We start from the raw sequence: 16657 nt of genomic DNA on the forward strand, positions 1-16657 counted from the left end.
AAAGAAAGAAAGAAAGAAAGAAAGAAAGAAAGAAAGAAAGAAAGAAAGAAAGAAAGAAAGATGTGGTATATATACACAATGGATTACTACTTGGCGATGAAAAAAATGAAATCTTGTCATTTACAACACCCTGGATGGAACTGGAGGGTATTATGCTAAACGAAATAAGTCAAAGACATATCGTATGATTTCACCTGTATGTGGAATTTGAGAAATGCAACAGATGAACATGGGGAAGGGAAGGAAAAACAAGATAAAAACAGAGAGACAGACAAACCCTAAGGGACTCTTTTTGTTTGTTTTTATTTATTTTTGAGAGAGAAAAGGACAGACAGAGCCCAAGTGGGAGAGAGGCAGAGAGAGAGGGAGACGCAGAATCCCAAGCAGGCTCCAGTCCAAGCTGTCAGCACAGAGCCCAACGCAAGGCTTGAACCCACAAACTGTCAGACCATGACCTGAGCCAAAGTCAGACACACAACCTACTGAGCCACCCAGGCACCCCAATAAGAGACTCTCTAGCACAGAGAACTAAGGGTTGTGGTGGGGGGGTGGTAAATGGGTGACAGGCATTAAGGGATTAAGGCACTTTTCAGGATGAGCACTGGGTGTCACAGGTAAGAGATTAATCACTGGGTTCTACCCCTGAAACCAAGACTACACTGTATGTTAACTAGCTTGAATTTAAAAAAGAAAAGAAAGAATCAGACCCCCAACCCACTGAGCCACCCAGGCGCCCCCAGGATTTGTATTTTTTGTGTGTTTCAATCAATTGCAGTTTGTAATCTTCCTGATGATCAAAGTGTCCATGGCTGGTGGGAGACACTTCGGGCTGGGTCTCAAGCTGACATACCCCAGAGGACTGCCAGCCGTCCCCGCTCCCCCCGCCACCCAGCCCTCCTGTAGAACAAGGGGTCCCAGACCCATCTGCACATTTGCTGCCCCTGATCTGGACCAGCCCTTCTTGAAGAAATGCTGGCTGCTTTTGGTGGGAAATTCGTTTCGATTTTTATATTTTCCTCTCCAGATAAAATTAAATTGAAAGCTGTCCATAATATAAAGACGAAGAACAAAATAAATCTCAGCTCCTGTACCTTCCTACCAGTAGAAAACATTAGACTGCCTTCAGACTCTAAATACACAAGCTTATGGATCAGACGACCAAAAGGTTGGCACGTATTCAGCCAGGTTAATCTCTCCTTTTATTGAGTACAATATCTTGATCTAGCTCACCGATTAATTTTAGGACAAGTATCACCAAGGTCACATGCAATTTAAGCCTAGGGTTTAATATCAACAGCTATTAGAAAGCCCAAATTCATCTTCCATTCAGTGAAGACCTTGCCAGTGACAAATTCCTCTTTCTGCAGTCTTCCCACTAAATGCAGGCTTTCAGGGAAGCCTGCAATCCAAGCCCACAATATCCCAGAGGTGTGCTGCAGAGGTGGCTTAATTCAACCCCAAAATGAAAAAATAAAAAAACTTAACAGCTGCAGAGTTGGACTGCTTAACATGTTCACAAAATTAAAGATCTGAAAACTCAAAAATACAGTGAAAGAACTGTCGAGCATTATGAAACTGTTCTAAAATATAACCACCTCGTGGGTTGTGTGTCTCCAAGGCGACAGCCCACACGGGAAAAGAAATTTACCAGATGCTTATCAAATGTTCCCCCAAAACAACCCACTCAACAGAGACAGCATATTAGATTAATAAAGACTGCTATTTTTGATTGAAGATCTCAAAATCCTTGTTGAGATGAATCTTGCTGCACGCAAAGTAGCACGCAATGGGATATAGACGAACGATTCCTTCCCACACGGAGCTGGCTTGCACCTTAGAAATCGGTATGACATTCACTTTAAGTGCAACTAACCACAGACGTGCAAAGAGCTACTACGTTTGAAAATAAATGGACTAGTCCCAGAGAAGAATTAAATGGTCTCAAAGAAACACAATTTGATAATCTTCTAGTTTTCGAGGTACCTGGGTGCTTTGTTTCCCCCTACCCCTTGGAGGAGTGCTTCCTAATATTTGCGGGGGCGGGGGGGACCTCCCACTTTGTGGATAATGATGTCAATAATAAAGAAATATAATAGGTGTGATGGGTTGTGACAACTCTCACGTGTTAGAAAATGTTACTTTCCTAGTATATCACTGACCTTACAATTCCTGAGGACTCCAGAGAGAGGAGGGAGGAACAGAAGGCAGGACAGGACCCCCAAACTGATGACAACATTAACTGCTTTTGTCCCTAAGTCTCCTCAAAGGGCTTGTTACACTTGATCCTACGGAATCAGAGTCTCAGCAGGTGAGTCAGGGAAGCTATTGAGAAGCCCTCACTCCACATTATCAGAACCACTTGGCTGGTCAGCTGAGCAGTTCAGTTAAAGCAATAAATCACTAAACACACAAAAGTTTAAAGATATACATCCGTCCATTTCTTCATGTAAGGCAAAGGTCTTTTCTTAGACAAAGGGTCCACTAGCTCAAGTTCCAAAAGTTCTTTTTCATCCAGACCACATCCTGTGACGGGGAGGGTTTCAAGACACTGGACAAGTGAGCTGAGAGCAGAATCCTGGCATTCTTCTGTTTTCCCCCAGCCTGAAACACACCTCACTGGCTAACAAGTCTGTTTCTAGCACACCACCTTCTATTAACTCTTTCCAAAGCAAGCAGCTCAGTTTTCCCTCACGGTCCTTTCGCTTACAGCTTTTGCCACAGTATTTTAATGAAATAAGTTAATTACTGTAACAAAGAAACCAGAATGGCCAGGTCCTGGACTCAACCGCACTGGGAGCAGAAATGTCCAGAAACCTGATCACGAACGTAGGGGTGGTGTCGTCAATCGCTGTATCCGATGGTGGGAATAGCCAATTACTGGAGCACTCTGGTGAAGTGGAGGGAGGTCAATTAATAGCTTCTGCTGTGATTTTTAAATCCAGATCACTCCTCCCTTCCTCAAAAAGAAAGAGCCTTATGGAAGAGAGAAAATTTATAAACTCTGCTTTTCTTATTAGCAGTTCCTGGCCAGGACAAACCACCAAAGCAATCGTTTGTTTAGTAAGAGCACAGGGTTTTGTTTTGTTTTTTCTTCTTCCTCTTTTCTATTTCCTTTTACCCCCAATTTACAAGTGCATGTATGAGAATTTTCTAGGACAGTCTTTACACAGATGCAAAATAAGAAAACGCCTAACCAGGTGGATCCTGAATTATGTGAAGACTACATTTTTGACAATTTTGCTTTTACATTTGAAATACATCATGACATAAACTTTCCAACCCCTGACTCGTGAATTCAGTTTAATGGATACAATTTACTGTCACATGATTTAAATTATTCATCTTCTTATGAGAAAATGCTATTCTAATAGTGGGATACTTTTAGTCTGTGGGTAGAGAAAGGGATTAGTCAAAGAATAATCAGTTACCCCTAAATCATTCTACTTATATTCATAACAAAAAATACCTGCAACTTGATCTGGTGTAGGGAATTTGATGTTCTAACTAAAATCAAAACAAAACAAAAAACCTGCCTAGATACTTAAGACTTAATCATTTTAAAATTTTTTGGGGGGGTGCCTGGGTGGCTCAGTCAGTTAAGCGTCTGACTTCGGCTCCGATCATGATCTCACAGTCCGTGAGTTCGAGCCCCGCGTCGGGCTCTGTGCTGACAGCTCAGAGCCTGGATCCTGTTTCAGATTCTGTGTCTCCCTCTCCCTGACCCTCCCCCGTTCATGCTTTGTCTCTGTCTCAAAAATGAATAAACGTTAAAAAAAAAAAAATTAAAAAAATAAAAATAAATTTTTTTGAGGTTTTAATAGATTTAAATTTAACGATGTTAATTTCAATACAATTTATGATAGCAATGAACTATCCAATGAGGGAATGGTCACAAAAATGATGATATTTATCATAACTTATAAAAGATCATGCAGCCACTAAAAATACTGCCATATAAGAATACTCTTTTCTTTTTGTTTTATGTATGCATGGATGGATGTACTTATTTACTTATTTATTTAGAGAGAACACACACCTGAGCAGGAGAGAGAGGATCCCAAGCAGACTCTATGCTGCCAGCAGAGCCCGATGTAGGGCTCGAACTCATGAACGGTGAGATCATGACCTGAGCCGAAACCAAGAGTCAGAGGATTAACCAACTGAGCCACCCAGACGCCCCATATAAGAATATTCTGGTAGAAAATAAGAAAATCAGGGCACCTAGATGGCTCAGTTGGTAGAACATGAGACTCTCGATCTTAAAGTCATAAATTCAAGCCCCACACTGGGTGAAGAGATTACTTAAAAAGAAAAAATGACATAAAAATAAGAAAATGCCCAGAGCATAACTTTAGGTTCACACACACACACACACACACCCTCTATATACAGAATGATCCCAGTGGGGGAAAAACATGGGAAAAAAAAAAAACCCATAAAATGTTAATAAGGGTTTATGTCCGGGTGCTGGTATCACATGTGATTATGTTTTTCTTCATTTCTGAATTTTTCTCTAATAAACATGTAAAAATATTTTTAAAGATTAGTTGGAATCCGAAACTGAAATACCATATACTCAAAACAAATGAAATACTATATATTCCCCGTGTTCTTAAACGGAGTATGTGAATGCAGGGCAGCCTTTGATGACCAAGAACTGGCATCATGAATATCAAGTAACTACCATGCTGTCTGTGAAACACCAGTACCCGTGGGCTATGGAAGCAGATGGCACATTTATCCCCTGAATAAGCATTTGCCAAAGCATGCCCCAGGGAAGCTAGTCCCATGAGTTCTGGGACCAAGAACAGGACACGCTCAGTGTCCGCCCTCTGGAGCTTTACCACACGCCCTGCCCTAACAGTAAGAACCAAACAAGGCAAAACAACAAAAATCCCTTTTAACCACTGGTTTCCCAAACTTATTTACCATGGAGATCCTTTTAATGTAATCACCGTTGACAGAAGCAGGGCCCCAGGACAACTAAGGGAAATGCAACCCTAAACCAAACAGCCCCGACCCCGACCACTTTATTAAAACTGCCATTATTTCCATTACTGCCACGGCGCCCTGTTCATCAGTTTACGATCATCACCTTGTTTAGCCTTCAGAACGACCTGTCAGGCCATTGTTATAATATGCCCATTTTAAAGATAAGGAAACTGATATTTAGAAAGGGTAATGGTGCCCAGGGTTTCCCAGGAACCCAAATCCCATTTTTTTTTTTTTTTTTTTTTTTAAAGAAAGAGAGCGAGTGGGCTCGGATCCCAAGACCCTGGATTGTGACTTGGGTGAGCAGAAACCGAGAATCGGATGCTCAACTGACTGAGTCACCAGGTGTCCTCCAAATCCCACCTTTAACCACTATGCCTAAGAGCTGACCTTACATTTTTTGTGAAGCTTTTTATCACTTTTGCTTCCTCTTTCTCTATCATTTATTTCCAGACGGTGTTACTGGCTCTGTTCATCTTTCCCTACACCCTTTGAAAATCTGCCACGGACACACAAACCATATGACCTGGCGTGTCTCCATCTGAACGGTGTACGAGACAAGACTCAACAAGCCCTGCGAGGAGCCTGGTGTGAGCTTCCAAGTCAGCGATTTCGGCTGCCCAAAGATCTTTTTTTAATCAAGCATCTTTTCCAGGCTTCCGACGGATCTCCCTGCTTTCTGGTCTCATCTCCTCAAATCCATCCCCCAACCCCTGGGGCTGGCTGAACCACCCATTTAAGTCACAACTGTGAACACAGCACTCCCAGGTGGCTCCCTCTGCCGAGAGATCAAGCCATCTGGTCTCTGCCTGCCTCTCTGGCCTCTTCCCCCACCAAGCCCCGCCCTCATCCCTCCGGCAAGGCTAGACTATCCCTTTGCACCTCTCTCTCTAGGCTTTTCCTGTGTAGGTTCCTGCTGTCCACCCCCATGGCTGGAAGCCCTTCTCCCTCGTTACCTGGTTAACTCCTCCTCCGAATCACAGCACATTAGTCATCTCCTCAAGGAAACATTCTCCGTGGATCTCCCCCAGCCCCGCAGAGGCTTGCTGCGTCCCCTCCCGCTAGGGTGTCCCCACCACCACTGTTTCACACCTCCGACATCTGTAACTGACTTTTGTGTACCTGCGCAATCCCAGAAGATGAAAACTACGTGGTTTCATATCCCCAAAGTGCTCCATAAAAGTTGAGTAATGAATAACCTTGCTCGACCTCAGCTGTGTTCACGCTAATGAAAGCTGCTGTCTGATGGCAAACACTAATTAGCACTTCCTCTGTCCCTCTGCCAACCGGGGCACCAGGCAACGGATATGGACATAACCTCCAGGTGCCACTCCTGGTGGCTCCACCTCTGGTGATAATGAAAGATCTAATTTGGAAGAAACATTAACTATGACACTGCCTGTAACGGAACGAGCTACTCAAGTATCTGCTTTTGACAAGAACTCTTTGGCACAGTAGTGGACAATATTCCTCCTAATTCCATGCGAAACGATTTCAAAAGCTTTCTTTCTCTTGACATACTGCAACATAACCCATGACAACAAAGCTACATCTTCCTCTCCGCTTGCATTCTTCCCTAGGAAGAAATTCTGCAAAGGACTTTCCTTTGCCCTTCTACCACCGGGTAAGATAAGTTTTTCTTGAATAAGGTAGTTTTTGTGGAATCCACAAACTCCATAGAGCAGAGGGAGGAAGTAAGCCAACCAGAACTCCTGTCTCGGCACGTTCTGAGAGCCAGCCATTACATACATCAACAGTGGCCGACACACGAGTCGTTACAGAAAACCCTGAACTGCACACCTACGGGGCTCATCCCCACAGCAAACATTCCGCTACAAATACCGTGATAAAAGCCAAATACAGATCTTCATTTACAATGGGGTTACGTCCCAAAAAACCATCATAAAGAGGTGCCTGGTTAAGCATCCAACTTTGTGATCTCATAGTTGGGGGTTTGAGCCCCGCATCGGGCTCCGGGCAGACGGCTTGGATTTGGACGCTGCTTCGGATTCTGTGTCTCCCAATCTCTCTGCCCCTCCCCCGCTCATGCTCGGTCTCTCTCAAAAACGAAAACATTAAAAAAAAAATTTTTTTAAATATCTCTAAGTCAAAAATGTATTTAGTACACCTAACCTAGCAATCATCATAGCTTAGCCTGGCCCACCTTAGACGCTCAGAACACGGACATAAGCCTCCAATTGGGCAAAATCCTCTATCACAGATTTTTTTTTCATTGTAACTAGGCTCCATGCCCAACATGGGGCTTGAACTCACAACCCTGAGATTGAGAGTCCCATGCTCTACCGCCTAAGCCAACCAGATGCCCCCACACCAAGCCCGTTTTATAACGAGGTGTTGACTATCTCATGTCATTGACTACTGTACTGAAAGTGACAAATGGAGCGGACACTGGTGCAGGTGGCTGTCCGCGTTCAGCTCTGTCAACCCTCCTGACCGCATGGCTGACCGCGGCCACTACCCAGCATCATCACGAGAGGATGGGACCGCCGATTGCTAACCTGGGACAAGACAAATCCAAAATTCCAAGCGCAGTTTCTACTGAATGTGTATCATTTTTGCGCTTTGCACCATCACGAAGTCAAACGGTCATAATCCGAACCATCAGAAGTCAGGACCTTCTATAAACAACAAAGTTGGCTTAGCTCAAGAGCACATCAGTTGTGGACAGGACAACATGATGCTCCAACAGTTCAGTCTAAATCCAGGTTCCTCTTTCGACCAGTCTGATACAGTACAAGCACTGTAACAGGATGTCCACTTGTCTGGAAAATACCAGACTCGTCTCTCCCTGTGCTTCGATGGTACCTCTTTCTTCCTCCCAGCCCACGAATTACTCCTAGCGGCCTTTCAAACTTTTATTTTCTTCTTGAAGGAAGTTGGCCCCCAGACTTGTATCTCAGCTGACTGGTCCCCTGAGCTCCGAAACCAGGTTTCCACCTGCCCGCCTCCCCCCACCCGGTCCCTCACTCTTGGGCTGGCAGGCAGGGTCTGGGTGAGCCCTCTCCCCTCCCCCCCACTCTTACTCATCTCCAACTTGAAGCCAGTGAACTGCACTCAGCAGTACCTACGTGCCAAGGACACAAAGACAAAAGTGACAAAATGGGGCCACAAGGAAGTGAATGACTTACAAAATGTGTGACAAGTACCACAGAAGAGGTCCCCAAAGATACCGTGTGCCCGTGATGCAGGAGGCAGGGCGAGCATGTGGAAGGCAAAGCTGAGGAGGCTGGAGACCCCGCTCCCAGAAACCCAGCTGAAACCCCAGCTTCTCCTCACCTGGGTTTCCACTTCCACCCTGGCCGTTCCTGAACCTTCCCGCACCCACGCGGCCCCTACTCTGCGGCCAACTTAACCATACTGAAGAGTACTTCTGATCATACCGTTCTTCCGCTCCAGAAAGTCACGGAAACTCACCGCTACCAAACTCACGGCCTTCCGCGCACACACGGCACACCAGCCTCCCTCCCCATCACTGCCCGTCACTTCCCTGCTCATGCGCAGATCCGATCCGGCTCAAGTAGCTGGTAAACCCGCCAGTCAGAAAGCCTGTCCCACGCTTTCCTGCTCTGGGACTGCACCCTCGCTGTCACTTCTTCCTGATTGCCCATGCTTAGCTCTCAAAATCCTACTCAGAATAAATATCTAACTCAAGGCAGTGGCTGGGGGTGGAGTGGGTGTCGGGCCCAGGATGGAGCACAAAGAGGACTTTTCACTGGGTTGACAGTGTTTACTTCCGAAGCCGCGTGGCAGGTAGACACATGTTCCTTACGTTACTCTAAACCCTTTCAGAGGCATTATTGTATCTGATCGTTTACCTTCTTAACTCTTACCCACCTATCAAAGTCCATCTCTTGCACTAGGACCTAACTAATCTCGCCAGAGAGCCTCTCTTCATCTGACCTTCGATGTCATTTACAATTCACATGCAGCCTCCTTATTCTCTGTTTTAAAAAATTGTGATAAAATATACATAAGAAGATGCCATTTTCAAGAGCCACGGTGAAGTACGTCCACACTGCTGCACAGCCAGCACCACCACCCATCCTCCACACGTTGCTCGTCTTCCCAAACTCGAACTCTCTACCTCTTACTCGCTCTTGAGCTGTAAAGGTCTGTGTGCGTGGTTTCTTTCCCAAATTATCATACGGGGTTTATGCCCTATTCGTGTTTCCATCCTTAAAACGTCTTGCACAGTTAGTGCTCCATAGCTGTGAAACTGAGATGGAATCTTCTTGAAACGGCAGCCAGGATATGATGCCTTTTAGTTTTAGCAATACTAGCCAATAATAACAATTTCCCGAGTGATCACTGTGCTAGGTACCAGAGTAAGCATCCTATGTACTTATCACATTTAATCCACCCAAACCCTATGAAGTAGGTTACCGCTGTCACCCCCTTTGTTTTCAAGGAGGAAACTGCAACTGGGAAGACAAGAGTACTTGCCAAAGGTCTGCGGGTTGTATCGAAAGGCGGTTCTGTACTACACCACACCCACCACACTTTTAATCAATGCAAGTAGAGAGCAAGTGATCAGATTTCACCTAGGCCAGCCAGTCTAACAATTCCGAAAATCTCTTACAAGAGGGGGCTAGCCTCTGTTGAAGCCCCCTCTGTGCCAAAGTACTGCTTGCCTTCACCTGCTATTCCACTGAGCCTCACAAGAACCCTCAAAGGCAGGTGTGGTGACCACCCTCACTTTACAGTGGAGGAACCAAAGCACAGAGAGTTTAAGTAACTGAAATAAGGTCACACAAGTCTCGGCTATGCTCCTTACATTATCAAAAAAAAAAAAAAAATTATGTATGTACGTAAGCTCTATGCCCAACGTGGGACTTGAATTCATGACCCCGACATCAAGAGTCACATGCTCTACTGACTTGGGCCAGCCAGGCACCCCTTTTCATGAATCTTAATGCCTCCTTAAAAAATAAAATCAGGGGCGCCTGGGTGGCTCAGTCAGTTAAGCGTCCAACTCTTGGTTTTGGCTCAGGTCATGATCTCTCAGTTCGTGGTTCGAGCCTTATGTCGGGCTCTGCACTGACAGCATGGAGCCTGCTTGGGATTCTGTATCCTTCTCTCTCTCTCTCTCTCTCAAACCAAATAAACAAACTTAAAAAAAAAAATAAAATCAGATAAAACTGAATTTCAGGAAATATTCCCAGGCACAGTAAGTTTTTACTCAAGAGTTAAAACAGTAAGTCCACAGAAGAGAATACTGAAACCTAGAAGTTTGAAGCCTCTGCATACACAATGACTGCACAATGTGAGCAGAAACAAACTCCAGTTAACAGACTCTCAAAGCGTTTAAACTTTAACTTCGAAAAACCAGTCCCACCAGCACTCAGCTGGTGTTGAGGAAACAGTCCCTGGGTTTAAAGCAAGGTCAGTACGTTTCAATGAGCCATTATGATTCACTCAGTACCTCTGCAGCCCCAAACCAATCACACCAGAACACGCCTTAGGGAAACAGCGTCTCCCAGACCAGACTCTTTCCACAAAACAATCTGTTTTTCAGACCCTCGGTGTTTCTGCATGTGGGCACTCTCACTTGCCAAAGGCACAGAGATCCTGAATTTGAATCCTTAGTTGGGTGGAATTATCCGTTAGCAACAACCAACCAACCGACATTCCCTCCGGAAGCACACGGGGAGACAGGACCCAAGACGTGCGGTTTAGCTGCCTAATCCCCTAAGCGACAGTTCCTTTTAAGGGAGTGCCCAGTAAGTCCACCGGGGTTAATGTGGACGGATAGAAGAAGGCGCATTCCATTGCCATGTAAAAATAACTTTAAATAAAAATAAAATGTGTGCATATGAAACGTTAGCCCACAGCGAAAGCAAAGAGCAAAGATCACCAGGGAGGGTACTGCATTTAGGGAACTGCACAGTGGACGGGGCCAACAGGAAAAGAGAAACACGGGGGGCACCGAAAAAGAGAACAGCTCCAGCACGATTTCAATGTCTTGAGCTGCACTAAAGCTCACACACCACAATTAAAACAATGTAAGTGAAGCAGAATACACGGCTGTATTTAAACCTAACAGTGAATGCCTTCAAAACCTAGCCACGCTTTCCAGCCGCCACAAAATATCCCCTCAGGCTTGAAGAAGTCTTACTCTACAATTTAAAACACTTCCTTCTGCCAATTAAAAAAAAAAAAAGCCTTTCGTTCAGATTAAGAGATTCTATGCTGGGAAAGGCCTGTTCCGTTTACAATCTCATCCTCGGACCTGGTGAGATACATAATCATTTGGACCACAGAAAGATAAGATGTTTCTTAAGCTAATGGTAAATAAAAATTTACTTAACATTCTTGAAATAAGATGCTGTGAACTTGTCAGGATGGCCTGGTATTGATGACTGGCAGTAAACTTCCTAAAAAGAACTAGGTGATTATTAGTAATTGCAATTACTCTTTATTGAGCACTAATTACACGCTGTGTTAACCCGCGCTATCTCACACAATCCCCTTATCAACTCTATGAAATAAACATCATGTTAGCCTTCTCTAACAGATGCTCAGAGAGGTGGATTAACTTCCTTGAAATCACACAGCTGCGAAATGGCCAAGTCCGGCCTGGAGTGTAGGAGTCCAAAGTCTGAAAGTTCCACCTGGTTCAGAGTGGACAGTTGACAGAATATTTTCTCCTGTTTCCCCCAACTACCCCGAAATAAACCAATGCCTAACATTAACAGCTGAGTCAAAGGACCATGGCCACAATTTTAATTGTTCATGTTATACCCATTCCTACAGAAACATGCCACATGTGACTGGGGGAACAGGATTTGCTAAGTGACTATTGCTCGTTGAGCTGCCTGGCTAGGGTATTTTGGTCTTCTCATTCGGTTTCCTTGTTTTAACAGCACTACGCCCTGAAGTACTGCTGAGTAATTTAACTTGAATTATGTGGCCTAATCAATACGTCAGTCGTCAGCATTTGTATAGGGGACTCTGGTATGACGGTCACCTTCGCTAAAAAAAAAAAAAAAAAAAAAAAAAAAAAAAGTTCTGCTAGATTTATCTGCCTTTCCCTTCATGTAATAATCTCCAGGTTCTTAGGTAGAGGAAACAAGCTGTCCCTAATAGCCTCAGACTTGAGAGAATCACTTCTACAATCTTCCCTCCACTAAAAAGCAGCTTATTTCTATTACTGTAGAATATAATCGGTATAACTACGCCAATATAAATACAGTATCCTGTTCTAACAAACAGAACAGTCGTACAGCAAAATAACTTGTAGGTGGGATCACACGTCAGGAAAAAATACCTGTCATTTTATCATTAAAGCACAAGGATGCCTGCCGACACACAACAAAAGGTCTCCCGGCAACTGAAAAGCAGAGAAACGAAGCAAAGATTTTATTTCTTTAGAGACATGAGACTCTTTCAGTCAAGAAAGATGGATTTTGTCACTTATTATTCTCGGAGATGGAAAGTGCCACATGGAGACCATAAATGAGGGAAACTGCATCTCGGAGCAACGTGCTATGTGCCAAGTTACAAAGCCCGTGAATACAAGGGGTGTATTAATGGAAAGACTGATACCATCTCACTACAGTGGCCTCTCTGTAGCTCAGGACAATAATCTGTTGAGGGTTTTCCAGTGATTTTGAATGTGCAACCTCCACACAAGCCCCCTTTTAAGGAAGCTGGCTCAGGGCTGAACAATCCCTCTTCGGAAAGAGAGCCAAGAGCCCCCACTCAGGCTTCTGGGGCAGAGGCTCAGCCCTGTAGGCGTGGGAAGGCTCAGACTTTGGAGACAAAGAGGCAGGAGTGGTAAACGGGCTGGGAAGAGCTGGGATCAGCCTGGGTCCACCTGCCTGGAGGAGACCCCAGGCCCGGAGGATGGGCGGCCCAGAGAAAAGAGCCCAAAAGAGTTGGGAAGAGAAGAGACAATTCACAGCGCAAATGCAAGCGTGAAGTCAGTTACCGCAGAGAGCAAAGCAGGTCACAAGAGACGGAGTGACACAACCAGGAACACAGTGGGCATATGCCTCCCAGAGGCTGGGCAGGCCCTCAACTATGGAAGACGTGTGCGGACTGGCTACCAGTCCCCCCATCCCTGGCTTATCTTCTCCCCCAAAACAGCTCCAGGAATTCTCACTTTGCCCCACGGTGACGCAAAGCCACCGGATTCCCAGATTCCCTTCTTCCACAAAAGGGGGCAACTTTACGGGGAAAGGGATTCCTGCTCCCACCCCAAGACCAGGGAGAAGCCCCTAGGATGGCCCTACTAAGGCCTCTTCCAAATGAAGGCAGCCCCAACAGGGCCCCTCTAACCCTCGTGGGAACGCTCACATACACAGACCCCTCCAACTCTAAGGTGGCCAAGTCTGGGGCCTCGTGCCCCTCAACCTCAGAGACCCTGCCCAAGGCTAAAGTCCATTTCAGTACGACCGCCCAGAGTCAGCTACAGACACCCAGGCCCCTACAAACTCACCCTGGAAATAGCAAACCCTAGGACTCTCGTCCAGCTCGTCCACCTAGCCCCTGAAAACCTATTGGAAGACTCCAGTTACTTCCTCAGTCCGCCTGTACCGCTCGACCCTCTCCTCAAGCCCCCCCACCCACCCCCCGCCCAACCCCTGGCTGACTCAGTCCGGTCTGTCACCCCCCAATTCTCCACTGCAATCCCCCCTCCTTCTCCACCCTAATCCCATCCCCCTATTCTCTCCTCGTCCCACCCGACCCAGCCCCAGCCCCCGAGGTCCCCAAATGCCCGTTCCAGGCTCTCGGATCCGGGCTTCATTCCCAGCCTCGGCGCCTCACAGCCTCGCCTCGAGCCCGCTCAGCCCCCGAGCCCGGTCTCAGGGGGCTTCCCCCCCCGCTCAGCCCCAGTCTCGGTCTCCCCAACCCCAGCTAGAGGCACCGCGATCGCCGGCGCCTCGGGCCACCTCCAGCCCGCCGAGGGCCCCCGGCCCCGCGCGCCCCTCTCGAGGCCCCGCCGCCACCGCGCGCCCCCGCTCGGCCCACCTCCTCCATCTTCTGCACCATTTCCGTCAGCTGCCCCTCGTCCTCCAGCAGCTCGTTGAGCTGCACCAGCGACAGCCCGGCGAACCGGGCTTCGCTCCCGGCGCCCGCCATCCCCGCGTTTCAGCCACCGCCGCCGCTCTGCCCGCCAGGCTCCGCCGACCGGAAGCGCCGCCCTCAAAGCCCGCCCCCCCGGAGTGGGGGGGCACGTGACGCCAGCCCTGGTGCATGACGTCATCGCCGCGCGGGCGGGCGGACGTGACGTAGCGGGCTGGGCCCGGGGGCCAGACGCGTGGAGGCGCTGCCTCCGGGAAAGGTAGGGGCTGGTAGGGAAAAGGAAAGGTGCTGCGGATGGACTTGTGACGCGACAAGCAGCAGCAATGAGGTCACTGCGGCACCGGAGCATGTGTTGTGAGGTCATAACAGCCTTTTTCCGCAAGGAAAAGAAATGTGGAGATCCAAAGAAAGCAGGCAGTGAAGTCACTGCAGCCTAAGCCCAGCCTGGCCCGGGGAATTCCAAAGAAGGGTATTTACGGGGAAACAACTTTAGATGCCTTGGGCGCCTCGGAATTGTAGAGCTGCCAAGGCATTCGTTTAACAAAGATTGAGACCTGCTTTGTGGACCAAACATTGGGCCTACAGTCCTGAACAAAACCAAAAGGACCCCCTAGCTAGGGGAGCTAACGGACTGACAGGGGAAGCAAACAAGAAACAAGTAAAAGGGCTACAACCTGGGAGAGCACAAAGAAGGAAATGGGTGCTGAAATTAGAGACCACCTTTGGAAAGTGTAAAACACGGCCCCCTCAGAGAAGGGGAGAGCTAAAGAGATCCAAAGGACAAGAAAGGAGGAACCAACCACCATTCCTCTAGGAAGCCCAAGGCGGCCAAACAAGCATGTGCAGAGTCCCGGAGTCAGGACTAGCTTGGGACACTCATGAAACGGGCAGAGCATTCTGCGAGGATGGCCAGAGCATCACGAGCAGAGACCATGCATAGGACCCCTTTGCACCAACTCCGAGGAAGTTACCTAGGCCTCCAGGTGAGCCACACTGTGCTCTTTCAGAAACATGATTTGAGGTGCAATTATTCAGTTGCCCCAGGTATCTAGAAGTCTCTCGAGATCCAGGAACCTGTGAACTCATCCTGCTTTGGAATCTGCAACAGTTCTAGTTAGATTTCTTCCAAGGGCTGAGGTTAACTACCACAGCCTAGTTTTACACATAAAGAAACTGAGGAGGAGACCTGGGAGGAGGAAATTTTGGTTTTTTCCCCGCCAAATCGAGTGATTGGCAGGTCTCCTGGCTCCCAGTCTGGCATTCGGGAGGCTGGCATCATACCACATTGACCTTGTACATAACTCAGTACCGAACACAGTCGAGGCATTCACTGAATGCTTATTGGCCGACTGACGAGCTTTGTGTATGAAGATGATGCTTCTGCCTCAACATCCGTGGAACAGAAGGTCTGAATTGTCCATCCATACATTAGGCTGGGTTCCACTGACCCTGTTCTCACTCTCCTTCCAGCCCCTTGTGACTAAGGGCACACACCTGCAGAAAAGTTACAAGTATTTCATAATATCTGTAAGCAAAACGTTTTATGGAGTTTGGAAGGAGCTCACAATAGTTTTCTTCTTTTAAACTTACTATACTTGGTCCCAAAAGGTGGCCTTGAGGAAAGTCCACAATAAAGAGGAAGGGGATGTCAAAAGTCAAATTGATGGTCAGAGTACTAGCTCAGTGTTTTTCTTTTCTCTCCAGGAAAAGAATAGACCTGCCAAATTAGGAATAGTCACTAGATTTCCAGGAAATTCTACTCACCCGTGAGGCTTAAGAGGTTATCCAGAAATTTCTCACAGTCCCCTTAATAAGGTTAGGGGTCAGAGCACTCCAGAATATAGAGGGATGAAGTGACTCAGTCAAGAACACGCCTGGTTCTGAAGGTTGCTCTGTATACTCTGACCACTAAAATGCTCAGCTGCAATGTTGACTTCTCAGCACCTTGCCTCACTCGTTATAGAGCTCTTCTCAACCCTGTTTTCCATCACAGACCTGTTGGAGTCAAAAACCATTTCCTTTGCCAAAAGGGCAAACCATACAAATATCTCATTTTCCGCGGCTCTAAAAACTCCTTGCTGCTCTTAAAAGTGGTTGAAAGAAGACCGGGAACATCAGAAAATCCTTACATCGGGGTCAAACCTGTCAACTTAATGTGTGGGTGGACTTGCTCATTTTCCTCCTTTTGGTTGACTGATGTTTGGGTTTCTCGACCCACCTACGTCTGCCTGTGGGTTAACTAAGATTTTGCTCTGGCAGACCAAGGGCCATGTATGCGTGTGCCAGGGCCGCGCTCTCAACGGGCTCATTGTTACCGCTGGAGAAGTGAATCTCCTGTTACACAACATCAGGAATCATTTGGACAGCATACTTAGAAAACCGACAGCCTGGTTGAACCTCAACATCTGCTAGCCTTGAGTTTAGACCTCTTTCTCTTCAACACAAGTCAGTAGAATTCTTCATACATATTTTTGGTTTGAAGAGCTGGGAGAAAATGTGTCGACCTAATGACGAGGTACCCATAGCACAGGCTATGCAGCTATGTGTGGGCAGGGGCGGAATTATTCCCCAAGGCAACAGGTGAAGTGGTCATGTTCCTCTCAGGCTGCACTGCCTG

The 16657-nt window shown here is 46.9% G+C and overlaps 1 protein-coding gene across 1 annotated transcript in view; it reads right to left on the reverse strand.

Moving 5' to 3' along the window:
• The window catches only part of VPS37B (VPS37B subunit of ESCRT-I), a 27893-nt gene extending 13734 nt beyond the window's left edge, over positions 1-14159 (reverse strand). Inside the window, exon 1 of the mRNA XM_040443987.1 lies at positions 13987-14159. Coding sequence (XP_040299921.1) covers positions 13987-14097 — 111 coding nt within the window. The 5' untranslated portion in view covers positions 14098-14159. The remainder of the gene's footprint in view (positions 1-13986) is intronic.
• Between the last annotated feature and the right edge of the window lie 2498 nt (positions 14160-16657).

The sequence above is a fragment of the Herpailurus yagouaroundi genome, unplaced genomic scaffold (genome assembly GCF_014898765.1).
Source record: "Herpailurus yagouaroundi ecotype Mexico unplaced genomic scaffold, PumYag 191, whole genome shotgun sequence".
In the NCBI taxonomy this organism is placed as follows: domain Eukaryota; kingdom Metazoa; phylum Chordata; class Mammalia; order Carnivora; family Felidae; genus Herpailurus; species Herpailurus yagouaroundi.